The sequence below is a fragment of the Garra rufa genome, chromosome 20 (genome assembly GCF_049309525.1).
Source record: "Garra rufa chromosome 20, GarRuf1.0, whole genome shotgun sequence".
Classification (NCBI taxonomy): domain Eukaryota; kingdom Metazoa; phylum Chordata; class Actinopteri; order Cypriniformes; family Cyprinidae; genus Garra; species Garra rufa.
Genome location: NC_133380.1, coordinates 15,527,666 through 15,543,569, shown reverse-complemented (window position 1 = coordinate 15,543,569; position 15,904 = coordinate 15,527,666). Strand labels below are relative to the sequence as shown.

General features: G+C 33.7%; 1 protein-coding gene across 2 annotated transcripts in view; it reads left to right on the top strand.

Annotated features, from left to right (window-relative positions):
* fbln2 (fibulin 2) overlaps window positions 1-15,904 on the top strand; it is a 76,699-nt gene that overhangs the window by 32,128 nt on the left and 28,667 nt on the right. For both annotated transcript variants that reach the window (XM_073825960.1, XM_073825959.1), the window contains exons 6-7: window positions 7,019-7,225; window positions 11,446-11,556. In XM_073825960.1, the coding sequence (XP_073682061.1) occupies window positions 7,019-7,225; window positions 11,446-11,556 (318 nt within the window). The remainder of the gene's footprint in view (window positions 1-7,018; window positions 7,226-11,445; window positions 11,557-15,904) is intronic.

Below are 15,904 nucleotides of genomic sequence, written 5' to 3'. Positions count from 1 at the left end.
AACGCGCAAAGATGCTGGCAAGCTGGGCTGAATCAGAAGCAGATGGCAAAGCAGGCTGTTGCCTTTCTGCCCGTGCCAGCAAACTTTCCTTCTGTCTCAAATGTTTCAGCTGACTAATTTCACCGATTTTGGCAGGATTTGCATGGAAACATTGTTCTCGTTTTGGATTTCTATTCATCCTGTGAATTGTGCTGTATGTTTACACTGGGATAAGACCTGATATTAGCTTTAGAAACAGACTGTGTCCACTTCAGAAATTGATTTTTGCTGCTACATTTAGTTTATTAAAATGAGGTAATGCAACACAATTCTTTTGTCTTAATCTGATCTCATTGTGTGAAATCAATTTAAATTTGATGTTTGCTTAATCCTTTTGAATTGAGAATGCATAAATAATGTTCACTGGAGAAAATCCAGCAGAAATTGAGATTCAGACCCACAGACACAGACATTGAGTCAAGCTTTATTCATTCAGCCATTCATTCTAACATATAACTGTTATTATATTTTATAATTATAAATTAGAATATATATATATATATATATATATATATATATATATATATATATATATATATATATATATATATATATATATATATAATTATTATTATTATTTTTTTTGTAAAATATTTAACTATCAAATACTATATACGTATATAAAAACATACAAACCAAAGCCATGTTTGATAAAAAGGCAAGAATTAAAAAAAATAGTTGTAGTATTTTAATACGTTTTGACTTTGTTTTTTATATTATTTATTTTTAATAATTAATAATTATTTAAACTTGTTATATGGCATTTTTTAAAATACATATAAAATATTTATATTTAAAAATATAACCCATAAAAAGATGATAAACCTTGATAAAAATAACCTTGATAAAAAGGCAATAATTTAAAAATGCATTAAAATGTGTAATATTAGTTGTAATATGTTTAATACTTTCAACTTTTTTAAATCTGAAATTACCTGTCTGTGTAGTTTGTTTAATTTAGTACTCTGCTAAATTAAACATATTTTATATTAATTGTTTAAAAAAACCATTTATTTTTCTTAACATGTTAAATAGCATCTAATAAAATACATATAAAATATTTATATTTAAAAATATAACCATGTTTGGTAAAAGGCAAGAATTTTAAAATGCATTAAATTGTGATATTAGATGTAATATTATTTTTATTACTATTAATACTAATATTATTTTGACTTTATTATCTAAAATTACCTACCTGTGTAATTTATTTATTTTAGTACTCTGCTAAATGAAACATATTTTTAGTGGTGGGCATAGATAATTTTTTTAAATCTAGATTAATCTCACTGTAATCTTGGAATTAATCTAGATTAAAATGGTTAATTTGAATTCTGCCGAAGGCATTCAGAATATGTGTGCTACCCAAATAATGACTAAAAGTAAGTCTTTGAGAACGGGTTTCTCAAGCCAGGTGGCGCATTAGACCAGGGGCTCATCTCCTGTTTCCAAAATGCATCACAAACTGCTTAACAATTGCATTTACAACACAATTAACTATACAAACTTGTGTAACCAACTATTCCTACACTGCATGTACTTCTGCGTAAAAGGCTGCGCGACGTGCTCGTTGCAGTTAAACACACAGACGTGCACGAGCATGGATATCTGCGTGCATAGTCTTCGGTTAAACTGCGTTGCTTTTATAAGCGTCAATTCAGTTGTTGCATATAGTTTAATGTCTTTATTTCGGGATTATCAAAGTAAATTATAACTCACGCATGTGCCCCAGTAAAAAGGGTCTAGCAACGCCCCTGCCCTGAAGCAAACCCAGCGGCTTCATAGCTGCATCCATGTTAGCACGTCTCGTTTGATGTGGTACTTTCACAGTAGGCATACACACAGGTTCGAAGACTCGTTCTCGCCCCCTACAGTGCAATTCGGCTAGGTATACATCCACGCTAAAATATCAAGGTGAAAGTCATCATAGCTTGCGTAGTATAGACCCAGCTCCCAACCCAACTTTGAGAATAGATTAACGGCGGTATTTTTTTTATTGCCCGATAAGAGTCTCACGTTAACGCAGCACGTTAACGCCGATAACGGCCCACCACTACATATTTTATATTAATTATTGTTTAAAAATGTTTATTTTTCTTAACTTGTTAAATGGCATCTAATAAAAAACTACAAAATTCATATAAATTATTTCTATTTAAAAATACAACCCAAATTCACGTTTGTTAAAAAGGCAATCATTTAAAAATACATTAAAATGTGATATTAGGTGTAATATTTTTAATACTTTTTGACTTAATGATCTAAACTGCCTGTTTTTATAATATGCATTTTAAATGTAAATATCATATAATAAAAAATATATAAAATACATATAAAATATTTCTATTGAAAAATATAACCCAAAAGAATTTAAAAATGCATTAAAATGTGATATAAGTTTTAATATTTTAATAGTTTTTGACTTGTCAAATTTAGTACTCTACCAAATTAAAAATATTTTATATTACTTATTTTAAAAACATTTTTTAACTTGTTAAATAAAAAATAAAACTAAATACATATCAAATATTCTTATTTAAAAATATACCGCAAAGCCATGTTTGATAAAAAGGAAAGAATTTAAAAATGCATTAAAATCTGATATTAATTGTAATAGTTTTTATACTTTTGAACTCATTAGCTTAAATTGCCTGCCTATGTAGTTTACTTATTTTTTTACTATTTATATAATTTATGTATTTCTATTAAAAAATATAACCCAAAGCCGTGTTTGATAAAATGTTATATTAGTTGTTAGATTTTTAATACTTTTTGTATTAATAAATATTATTATTATAAATAATATTATTAATAAAACATTAATATTATTAATTACTAAATAAAAATAAAATACATATAAAATATTTGTACAAAGCCAAACCCAAACAATATTTTTAATACTTTTTGACTTTATTATCTAAAATTACCTGCCTGTGTAATCTAGTTTAGGACTATTTAAATAAAGAAATATATTTAAAATACATGTTTCTTTTTAAAATTGTAACCCAAAGCCATGTTTGGTAAAAGGGCAAGAATAAAAAAATGCATTATAATGTTTAATACAATTAAGTTGTAATATATTTAATACTGTTTTGAAATAGACCGACTTTATCAGAGAAGCATAAGCAGTGAGCATGGTCTAATACATTATATGGTGAAAAATAGCATGGAAATTTCCCTCAGTTTAATTAAATGCATGAAACCTGTTTGTAGCTTACTGAATAACGTTTTCCAACACTGTCCTGGTTTTTATTCTATCACTCTGAGAGCCATAATGCCATATCAGTGTAATGGCAGACGCTCATTGCTCAACTAGCACTCCTGCAGTTATCAGCAAAGCCCTAGTCAATAGACCCAGGTCACCAATCCATTGAATGAGACATAAACCCAGACTTTACCTCTTGCTCTGTCTCAAGTGGCACATTCCTTTGGCCCAGTGCCTTGTTTCCCCCTAAAGAGCCTACCTGATATCCTGAGGCAAGGTGAGATTAGCTGTAGCCGAGTCAGTACATTAGGCCAACTTATTTCCTTTTTGTGGTGCACACACAGATGATGGAACGCTAAAACTGGTCCAATTAAATTGCCTCCATAGAGGTACCCGCAGAGAAGCCTTTGCTTTCTCTTTTTAAGGAGACTATTGCTAACTACGCAATCCTTCTCGGTTGCATCAAAGGTTTAAGCGATACAAAAACGGTTGAGAGGTAATTATTTCCATGAGGGCTGCTTTCTCAGGCCCCCTGCCACCTCACACCCGTAACGTGATTAATTATAGTGGAAATGTTTAATCTCGTTCTCCCTCCATTGCATTTACATTCAGTTAATGACTGTGAGAAATATTTACTTTACACCAGCATGCTGTGTAAGGTGAAGCTGAGCCTGTTTATTATGTTTAGCCAGACGCTAATTGCCAAGTCAGTCGAACGCCTTGCCAAATTGGTGCGTGATGTCGGAAAGCCTGTTCATTAACTCCGTCTGCCAATTTGGGATTGATAAGACGTGATTGGCAGATGGAGGACACTGAGGGCGTGGCACGAACAGCTGGCGGTGGTGAAATGACAGATGTTGACCGGCGTGTTACTTTATTATGCATTATGTTTATGTACGAGTAGTCCTTCATGGATGTGTCATCCTGGTTGACATCTGGTTTATCCTTCATCAGAGACACTAGTGAAATTACACTGTGTATTATTAAATTACATTAATGTATTATTGAAAAAAGTTCACTTGAGAAACAGGATCAACTAGGGATGCACCGATCCGTATCGGCCGATCACTTGCGCGTTTTGTCAGTAAAGCCGGTTCTGTAATCAGCGGTAAATGCCATCAGGTGCGCGATTTCACGTTGAGCCGTATATACTACACACAGCCGTTGTTCACTGACGAGCTGCGCACATTCACACTGATAATGAACATTGATTTGCGCAGCTCGTCGGTAAACAACGGCTGTGTGTAGTATATACGGCTCAACGTGAAATCACACACCTGATGGCATTTACCGCTGATTACAGAACCGGCTTTACTGACAAAACGCGCAAGCATGATCGGCCGATACGGATCGGTGCATCCCTAATATCAACTGATCAGGATATTTGATTATTTCTGCGATGCGGAAAACACGGACGGAATTGCGGAATCCGTTCATACAAATATAATTTACTGTTTCATGTGGAATGTCATGGATAAATAAATCAAAAGTAGGTCAGTACACTTAAATCAAAACCCCAGAAATCTGCATGTTCTGCAGCAAAAATCTATTGTTGGATCCGTTTAACTGTGTTGACTTGAAGAAATATATTACTTAATGTAATGATAGTAGTACTACTACTAATACATTTTTATTGTAATATTATTTTTAAAGAATATTTACCAGAAAAATAATTTACCAGAACTTTTTTGCCAGAAAAAATGTAAATACAAGACACAGTACTTCTACAAAAGGTATTAAATTAAGTCTTTATAAAAATCTATTAATTAGACATGCTTTTGATTAATAAAATGTAATGAAACCATTAAAATTGAATCTAGAAAATTCATGGGAAACAGAGAATTTGAAAAACTGAATTTGAGAAAAAAAACATATTTCATGGGCCTTAAAAATATTTAACTTTAAAAAAAAAATCCTTTTAAATTGTGTAAGTTTCATTATTTCAATTAATCAGACAAGCTTTTTAATTAATATTTTTTCATTTAAAAAACAATAAACATTAAAACAGAAAAAACAGAATCCAGAAAAATTAAAACGGAAAAAAAACTGAATTTGGAAAAAAATAAAAAGGAATTTGGGATAAAAATAAAACAGATTTCATAGGGCCTTACATAGTAAGACAGCAGAAAGTCTCATCTATATGCTTATATCATTGATGAAAACAAACTAAGAAATTTATGTGATGTGATGCTCATTGTTTATGTCCAAATTAATACAAAATTCAATTACAAACAATTGTAAAATTTGTATTTTTAACACTATTCTTACATAACATAAAATAGTATTACAAACATTTTACACAGAAATTCATTCTTCGTATTGTGTTTGTTTTTATGAATTAGACCTATTGACTAGAATGCATCAGTTATACAGTACGATGAACAAATTTTACATTTTTATATTTTTTGGGGGACATGAAGTAAAAATATCAAGGTGGTGTCATGATTCTTGAATTGTATTACAGGAAAAAATGCAAAAATTGAATGTGTCACTTGCATTGCTGTCTATGCAGAGTCAAAAAGCTCTTGGATTTCCTAAAAAAAAGAAAATTTTAATATGTGTTTGGAAAGACATGAGGGTGAGTAATAAATGACTGACTTTTTATTTTTGGGTGAACTATCCCTTAAAAAAGAATTAACAATGAAGCAGTTTGGTTTTAAAATATTACTGATATTTGAAAAAACTTCACAAATCAACTTCTCAAAAGTTCCAAAAGCCATCATGTTACCAAAAAAGACCCATAAAACAAGAAATAATATCACAGACAGGACCCCCGTAGACCCTTATGACTGTCACGTCATTTCAAATGGCATTAAATGATAACTGTTCAGGGCATTTGGAAGAGAAAACAATCACGACAGCTGTTGTTGTAGTGTCTTTCCAGACAGAAGTGCTCAAAAATAACTGCTTCAAAGGGCCCTTCAAATCAAACGCTTTCAGTGACTCAAAGCCTGTAAGCCTCTCAAAATAACAGTCAATTTATCCATTGTATGACATGGGAAGGTTAGTTCAAGTTTTGATCAAATGGTAGTACCCTAATAAAAAATAATAAAAAAAACCGTACAAATACTTTCTACTTTAAAATGTTAGGTTAATAAATAATAATTAAAATGTGTGCAATGCATTTGTGTTGTCATGTCATTTCAATAAAGGAGATCTATTATGCCTCTTTTTACAAGATGTAATAGAAGTCTCAGGTGTCCCCAGAATGTGTCTGTGAAGTTTCAGCTCAAAGTACCCCACATATGATTTATTATATCATTTTTAAAATGCCTATTTTGACTGGAAGCAGAAACACACTGTTTTCAAGCATGGCTCTTTAAATGTAAATGAGCTGCTGCTCTCCGCCCTCTTTTCCAGATAAGGGCTGTGCCTTTACAGCTCATATCTTAGATACTCTGCTAAAAATGTTTTGGTTTTGACTATCATGTCTATCGAGCTGAAATCATGCATTTTAAATATTAGTTTAAACTTTAGGTTTTCTGAGTGCACACATCCGAAGCACGCTCACAAAGTGAGCGTCACTAAACTACGTTCTCTTTCATGTCTTATTGCGCTTAAACTGTGAAATACACACAAGTTTATGTTAAACACACATGAGTTACAAAAACAGTCGGACTGATCAGTTGCTTGAACTCTCATTCTAAAGGCACCCATTCACTACAGAGGATTCAGTGCTAAGCAAATAATGTAAATAGTCACATGCAAGAGATATACAGCCATATCTATTTCTGTCTGATAGCTTTAATCTTACTATCCTCTCCTCTTCCTCAGTATCAGACAGTCACTCTCCAAAGCAAGCGTTGTCGGTTGGGGATGTGGATCCTGCAGCTAATTCTCTGGAGGATTTAGAGCATGATGACAGGTGCCAGAGATTTGGGGCGCTCTGCCATCACACCTGCATCAACACTCGTGACTCCTACCTGTGCGCCTGCCACCCTGGATACACACTCCTGCAGGACGGCCGCACCTGTGTGCCAGGTAAGATCAGCCCCGCTTTGAGTTCTAATGACTCAGTATACAAAAAAAAACCATGATGTGCGTGTTTCATACTGTATATAGATACAGTTTTATTTGTGTTAACCATTTTTAGATTAAGTAGGTGTAGTTCAATAAAATATTTTATTTGGATATGCATAAAGGTTGTTGAAAACCAGCAGGGTTTATGTTATTCATAGTTTTCACAGCAGAGATCTGCTTGTGTATACAACACAGCATATGCAAGTCTCATCTTTGTGCACTCAAAACACACACTATCAGCCCTGCATTAAATAGAGGAATTAATCTTAATACCTGCTCAACATCCTGCCTGCTCTGTGTGTGTGTTATTTAGATCTGATTTAGATTCAAAATGACCTCAGATAACTCTTTAGGTGCATGCCTGTGCATACAGCAAACAAGTGAAGATTTTTATGATGAGTCAGGGAATTATATGTCCAGAAATATTTTTTTTTATCTTTGAACTCTAAGAAACCACATGAATAATATTCATTCATTATATAACATAAGTGATTTTACATAGAGCTGAAGTGCAGTAAAATATTTTCCAAAAATAAAAGTTTTAGCCATTTTAGTACTTAAATTTAAAATTACTTTTTTGTCTTATTTTGTTAGCATTTGTAGCATATGTTGATACAGTGCTGTGAGTATTTAAGACATACTGCTGCATATATGTGACCCTGGACCACAAAACCAGTTTTAAGTTGCATGGGTATATTTGTAGCAATAGCCAAAAATACATTGTAAGGGTAAAAATTAACGATTTTTCTTTTATGCCAAAAATCTTTAGGATATTTAGTAAAGATCATGTTCCATGAGGATATTTACTACATTTCTTACCATAAATATACTAAAACTTAATTTTTGATTAGTAATATGTTTTGCTAAAAACTTCATTTGAAAAACTTTTTAAACTCAATATTTTGATTTTCTTGCACCGTCATATTCCAGTCTATCCTAACAAACCATGCATCAATGGAAAGCTTATGTATAAATGATGAAGATGATGTTTAAATCTCAGTTTCAAAAAATTGACTCTTATGACTGGTTTTGTGGTCCAGGGTCACATATAGTCACACATAGCAGATCTATACAGGTGGAGCTAAGGAGGTGGACGGTTTTAGAGGAACTCGAAATGCTCTAGTGCAGGGGTTTTCAAACCTGTCCTGGAGCCTCCCCTGCCCTGCACATTTTGTATGTCTCCCTTATTAGGCACACCCAATTCAGGTCTTGCAGTCTCTACTAATGAGCTGATGATTTGAATCAGGTGTATTAGATGAGAGAGACAAGCAAAATGTGCAGGGCAGGGGAGGCTCCAGGACAGGTTTGAAAACCTCTGCTCTAGTGAATGCTACCCAGCCATTTAAATGTAGCAGCAAGCTCATTTCCTTCATATGCAACATGAACCAGTCAGCTTTTGCCAAGTACAGTCGTGGCCAAAAGTTTTGAAAATGACACAAATATTAGTTTTCACAAAGTTTGCTGCTCAACTGCTTTTAGATCTTTGTTTCAGTTGTTTCTGTGATGTACTGAAATATGTGACCCTGGACCACAAAACCAGTCTTAAGTCGCTGGGGTATATTTGTAGCAATAGCTAAAAATACATTGCATGGGTCAAAAATTTTGATTTTTCTTTTATGCCAAAAATCATTAAGAAATTAAGTAAAGTTCATGTTCCATGAAGATTTTTTGTAAAATTCCTACTGTAAACATATCAAAATGTAATTTTTGATTTGTAATATGCATTGTTAAGAACCTAATTTGTACAACTTTAAAGGTGATTTTCTCAGTCTTTTTGATTTTTTTGCATCCTCAGATTTCTGATTTCAAATAGATGTATCTCAGTCAAATATTGTCCTATCCTAACAAACCATACATCAATAGAAAGCTTATTTATTGAGCTTTCATATGTGTATAAATCTCAGTTTTGTCAAATTTAACCTTATGACTGGTTTTGTGGTCCAGGGTCACATATAATTACAAGCACTTCATACGTTTCAAAGGCTTTTATCGACAATTACATGACATTTATGCAAAGAGTCAGTATTTGCAGTGTTGGCCCTTCTTTTTCAGGACCTCTGCAATTGGACTGGGCATACTCTCAATCAACTTCTGGGCCAAATCCTGACTGATAGCAACCCATTCTTTCATAATCACTTCTTGGAATTTGTCAGAATTAGTGGGTTTTTGTTTGTCCACCCACCTCTTGAGGATTGACCACAAGATCTCAATGGGATTAAGATCTGGGGAGTTTCCAGGCCATGGACCCAAAATTTCAACGTTTTGGTCCTAGAGCCACTTAGTAATCACTTTTGCCTTATGGCACGGTGCTCCATCGTGCTGGAAAATGCATTGTTCTTCACCAAACTGTTGTTGGATTGTTGGAAGAAGTTGCTGTTGGAGGGTGTTTTGGTACCATTCTTTATTCATGGCTGTGTTTTTGAATATGACTTTGCCCCAGTCCTCAGCACTCCATTCGCCATACTTTTTGCAGAAGATCAATCTGTCCCCGATGTTTTTTTTTTTTGGAGAGAAGTGGCTTCTTTGCTGTCCTTCTTGACACCAGGCCATCTTCCAAAAGTCTTGGCCTCACTGTGCGTGCAGATGCGCTCACACCTGCCTGCTGCCATTCCTGAGCAAGCTCTGCACTGGTGGCACTCCGATCCCGCAGCTGAATCCTCTTTAGGAGACGATCCTTGCACTTGCTGGACTTTCTTGGACGTCCTGAAGCCTTCTTAATAATGCAGTGGAAAGTTTTTTTTGGGATTAAGTTAATTTTCATGGCAAACAAGGACTATGCAATTCATCTGATCACTCTTCATAACATTCTTGAGTATATGCAAATTGCTATTATAAAAACTTAAGCAGCAACTTTTCTAATTTCCAATATTTATGTAATTCTCAAAACTTTTGTACTTTAACACTGTGAATATCATTGGTTCGTGTTAACGACTCATCAGCCTGGGCCATCTAGAGTTTCATGACAGTACTTGGCATTTTTAGGTTTTTAATCTAATATTTAGATTTTATTTCAGCTTTATATTAACAAAAAAAAGACTTTTATTAACAGTAACAACCTTCCTGATCTGAACGAGTTGCAAAATACGTATTAATAGGTACATATCACTGCAATTTCCAACAGAGATTTCGACTAGAGGCGGTAAAACAGCAAACACTTGTAATCTTTTTTGTACACAGTTATTTTTACAGCTCCATATGTTTTGCTTTCTTGACATATCAAGCTTGCCGGGTAGCTCAGCTGGCATGGAATTGGTAGGATGTGTAATCAATTAAATACTAATCCCGTGAAAAACGTGATTTGCGATATAGCAACACTGAACTGACTTTATTTTAGCGCCACTCAGTGGACATTCTATTGGAAACGGCAGTGATATGTACTTATTGGTACATATTTCACATCTCGTGAAAATGTTTCCATACAGTAGGTGTGTTTTCGTCATGAGACCAGGTTGGAAACAAGACTGCATGGTTATTTAAACCTTTATTCGTTTTAAAACACAGAACATGAATTTTTGAAGAATATTCTGGTCTTTTTAGTATTATAAATTCAAGGAGAACTGGGGCTGTCCAGCTGAAAAATGATGAAAAAGCATCATAAAAGTGTCCTAAAAGTAGTCCATAAAACTTATATTCCAAGTCCATGAGTAAATAATGACACAAGTTCATTTTTGGGTGAACTTTCCCTTAGTGTAGTGATAGGCTGATAGTGCCAGACTGTCTTTGTTTTGTCTGATTCACTGCAGTTTGTAATTATTTGTCTTGTTTCCCTGGTTATATGGCCAAACCCTAACAGCACCACTGCATGATGGAATTGTCATCATGTGTCAATATTGTTTTTGTGTCTCTGGTGACATGAGAGTGTTGAATAGAGAAAGTGTTGTGCTGCTTCAGTGTAAGACTTGACTCATGATCTCATGTCAGGAATGAAATAATGATACGACATCAGTAACTTCTCTGCAGCAATCTTCAGCTGACTTTAGGAACGGTAGGAATTTTGATGACAAGATATATGTTGGCCAATGTCACAAATCAAAGCACTTTCCATAATTTCTCATCTGGTCATGATTAAATGTTGGAGAGAAACTCTCCATCATATGCAGTTCCTCTACCAAAAAGACTATCTGACAAGATGTAGAATGAAAAACAATGACTCACTGTTTTTTCTCTTGCTGTTTTCACAGAGAACCAGGAGGAAGACAACAGAGTTAGTGAGGAAGACAGGCTGCTTACTGCACCTCCAGCAAGACCAGAAACTACAACTCAAACCCTGGCCTTACATTACCCATGTGCAGGTGTGTATGGTACTGTATATGATTTCCGATGCATTCACCACTTTCTCCTGGAAATATAAGGACTTTAAATGTATTACCTTATTTATCTATCACATGCTATATATACACATGCTAACACACACACACACACACACACACACACACACACACACACACACACACACACACACACACACACACACATAAAATACACATTAAAAAACACACATTTAAAATCCTGTGATGGCACAGATGAATTACTCTAGTGTTCAGTGTCACATGATCCTGATATATAATCAAACATAATCAATGACATTTTTATTTTTTATTTTTTTTACCTTATAAAGTATTTATCACACATGTATCAAGCCAGTTTCTGCCACTAAATAAAAATAGAAAAGGTAATTGTGACTTTTTATCTCGCAATTCTTTTTCTCAGAATTGCGTGATATAAACTTGCAGTTCTGAATGTTTTCTCAGAATTACATGACAAACTCACAATTCTGACTTTTTTTCTCAGAATTGCATGATACAAACTCACAATTCTGACTTCTTTTCTCAGAATTTCGAGATACAAACTCACAATTCTGACTTTCCTCAGAATTATATGACACAAACTCACAATTCTAACTTTTTTCTCAGAATCACGTGATGCAAACTCACAATTTTGAGTTTATGTGAGCATTACGTGATACAAACTCTTATACTACAGGGCCGTTGAATGCTTGAATCTGATTGGCTGACGAACGTTCTAGAGGCGTGCATTATTTTCAGGGAAACGCACGGCGAACGTAGTTCCAGGCAGCTTTTGACTGCAGTACATGTCTATATCACTTCGCCACACAATTTCAGTTATTTCAAAGGTCCTTACAGCCCAAAATAGCAAAATAACCAAAACCCACAAAGTAAATACAGTAAACAACAGGATAAAAACGACAGATTATTTCAATGTTTTTTTTTCACAATATTACGTTTTATTATGTACGGAAAGCACAAACTCTATTTTTCTCGCTCTCTCTCCCTCACAGACGCACACACATAGTTAGCACTCGCGCTAATGTTGTTAGCGCTGCTCTGACGATTATCAACTTAAAAACGACATGACAGCTCTCCCACGCGAGGTAACGGCGTGGTCTTGAAGAAAATGGACTTAAAGTTTAACTGTTTGTAGAGACGATGCTGCCAGTCACCTTTGAGAGACACACAGACTTGAGAGAGGTAATGCACTTAATATCTCTGTCCCTCTCTCTTTCTGTCTGTCTGCTTGTCTGTCGGTCTGTCTAAACTCCATCATTAACTGCATTAGTTTGCTATCAACGGCTCAAGCGTCGTTACTAGGTCTAAAATGACATTTTGGAACTAGCAACGAAGGGTTGGACGAGCTGCGTAAGAAATTAATCCTACTCACAATGGCGTTTTAAGGATAAAAACCGGACGAATGTCTTGAGATATATAATTTGATTGATGTCTTGAGGTGTGGTAACTGTAGTATAAGCGGAATAATTGACTTCGGTCCATAGAATTCTACGAAAATAATGCACACCCAAGGTGGAACGGCTGTTCTGACATTTTTCTCAGAATTACGTGATACAAACTTGCAATTCTGACTTTTTGTCTCAGAATTACGTGATACAAACTCGCAATTCTGACTTTTTTCTCGGAATTATTTGAAGCAAATTCGCAATTCTGACTTTTTTTTCTCAGAATTACATGATACAAAATTCTCAATTCTGACTTTTTTTTCTCAGAATTACGTGATACAAACTCGCAATTATGAATTTTTTCTCAGAATTATTTGAAGCAAACTCGTAATTCTGACTTTTTTTCTCAGAATTCCGTGATACAAACTCGCAATTATGACTTTTTGTCTCAGAATTATTTGAAGCAATTTCGCAATTCTGACTTTGTTCTCAGAATTATTTGAAGCAAATTCGTAATTCTGACTTTTTTATCTCAGAATTACGTGATACAAACTCGCAATTATGACTTTTTTCCCTCAGAATTATTTGAAGCAATTTCGCAATTCTGACTTTTTTTTCTCAGAATTACGTGATACAAAACTCTCAATTCTGATTTTTTTCTCAGAATTACGTGATACAAAACTCTCAATTCTGACTTTTTGTCTCAGAATTACGTGATACAAACTCGCAATTCTGACTTTTTTTCCTCAGAATTATTTGAAGCAATTTCGCAATTCTGACTTTTTTTTCTCAGAATTACGTGATACAAAACTCTCAATTCTGACTTTTTTTCTCAGAATTACGTGATACAAAACTCTCAATTCTGACTTTTTTTCTCAGAATTACGTGATACAAAACTCTCAATTCGGACTTTTTTTCTCAGAATTCCGTGATACAAACTCGCAATTATGACTTTTTGTCTCAGAATTATTTGAAGCAATTTCGCAATTCTGACTTTGTTCTCAGAATTATTTGAAGCAAATTCGTAATTCTGACTTTTTTCTCAGAATTATTTGAAGCAAATTCATAATTCTGACTTTTTTCTCAGAATTATTATTTTCTCAGAATTCCGTGATACAAACTCGCAATTATGACTTTTTGTCTCAGAATTATTTGAAGCAATTTCGCAATTCTGACTTTGTTCTCAGAATTATTTGAAGCAAATTCGTAATTCTGACTTTTTGTCTCAGAATTACGTGATACAAACTCGCAATTCTGACTTTTTTTTCTCCGAATTATTTGAAGCAATTTCGCAATTCTGACTTTTTTTTCTCAGAATTACGTGATAGAAAACTCTCAATTCTGATTTTTTTCTCAGAATTACGTGATACAAAACTCTCAATTCTGACTTTTTGTCTCAGAATTACGTGATACAAACTCGCAATTCTGACTTTTTTTCCTCAGAATTATTTGAAGCAATTTCGCAATTCTGACTTTTTTTTCTCAGAATTACGTGATACAAAACTCTCAATTCTGACTTTTTGTCTCAGAATTACGTGATACAAACTCTCAATTCTGACTTTTTGTCTCAGAATTACGTGATACAAACTCGCAATTCTGACTTTTTTTCCTCAGAATTATTTGAAGCAATTTCGCAATTCTGACTTTTTTTCTCAGAATTACGTGATACAAAACTCTCAATTCTGATTTTTTTCTCAGAATTACGTGATACAAAACTCTCAATTCTGACTTTTTGTCTCAGAATTACGTGATACAAACTCGCAATTCTGACTTTTTTTCCTCAGAATTATTTGAAGCAATTTCGCAATTCTGACTTTTTTTTCTCAGAATTACGTGATACAGAACTCTCAATTCTGACTTTTTTTCTCAGAATTACGTGATACAAAACTCTCAATTCTGACTTTTTGTCTCAGAATTACGTGATACAAACTCGCAATTCTGACTTTTTTCTCAGAATTATTTGAAGAAAATTCGCAATTCTGACTGTTTTTTCTCAGAATTACGTGATACAAACTCGTAATTCTGACTTTTTTCTCAGAATTATTTGAAGCAAATTCACAATTCTGACTTTTTTTCTCAGAATTACATGATACAAACTCGCAATTATGATGTTTTGTCTCAGAATTACGTGATACAAACTCGAAATTCTGACTTTTTGTCTCAGAATTACATGATACAAACTCGCAATTCTGACTTTTTTCTCAGAATTATTTGAAGCAAATTCGCAATTCTGACTTTTTTCTCTCAGAATTACGTGATACAAACTCGCAATTATGACTTTTTGTCTCAGAATTACGTGATACAAACTTGCAATTTTGACTTTTTTCTCAGAATTATTTGAAGAAAATTTGCAATTCTGACTTTTTTTTCTCAGAATTACGTGATACAAACTCGTAATTCTGACTTTTTTCTCAGAATTTTTTGAAGCAAATTCGCAATTCTGACTTTTTTTTCTCAGAATTACGTGATACCAACTCGCAATTATGACGTTTTGTCTCAGAATTACGTGATACCAACTCGCAATTATGACGTTTTGTCTCAGAATTACGTGATACCAACTCGCAATTATGACGTTTTGTCTCAGAATTACGTGATACAAACTCGAAATTCTGACTTTTTGTCTCAGAATTACGTGATACAAACTCGCAATTCTGACTTTTTTCTCAGAATTATTTGAAGCAAATTCGCAATTCTGACTTTTTTCTCTCAGAATTACGTGATACAAACTCGCAATTATGACTTTTTGTCTCAGAATTACGTGATACAAACTTGCAATTTTGACTTTTTTCTCAGAATTATTTGAAGAAAATTTGCAATTCTGACTTTTTTTTCTCAGAATTACGTGATACAAACTCGTAATTCTGACTTTTTTCTCAGAATTTTTTGAAGCAAATTCGCAATTCTGACTTTTTTTTCTCAGAATTACGTGATACCAACTCGCAATTATG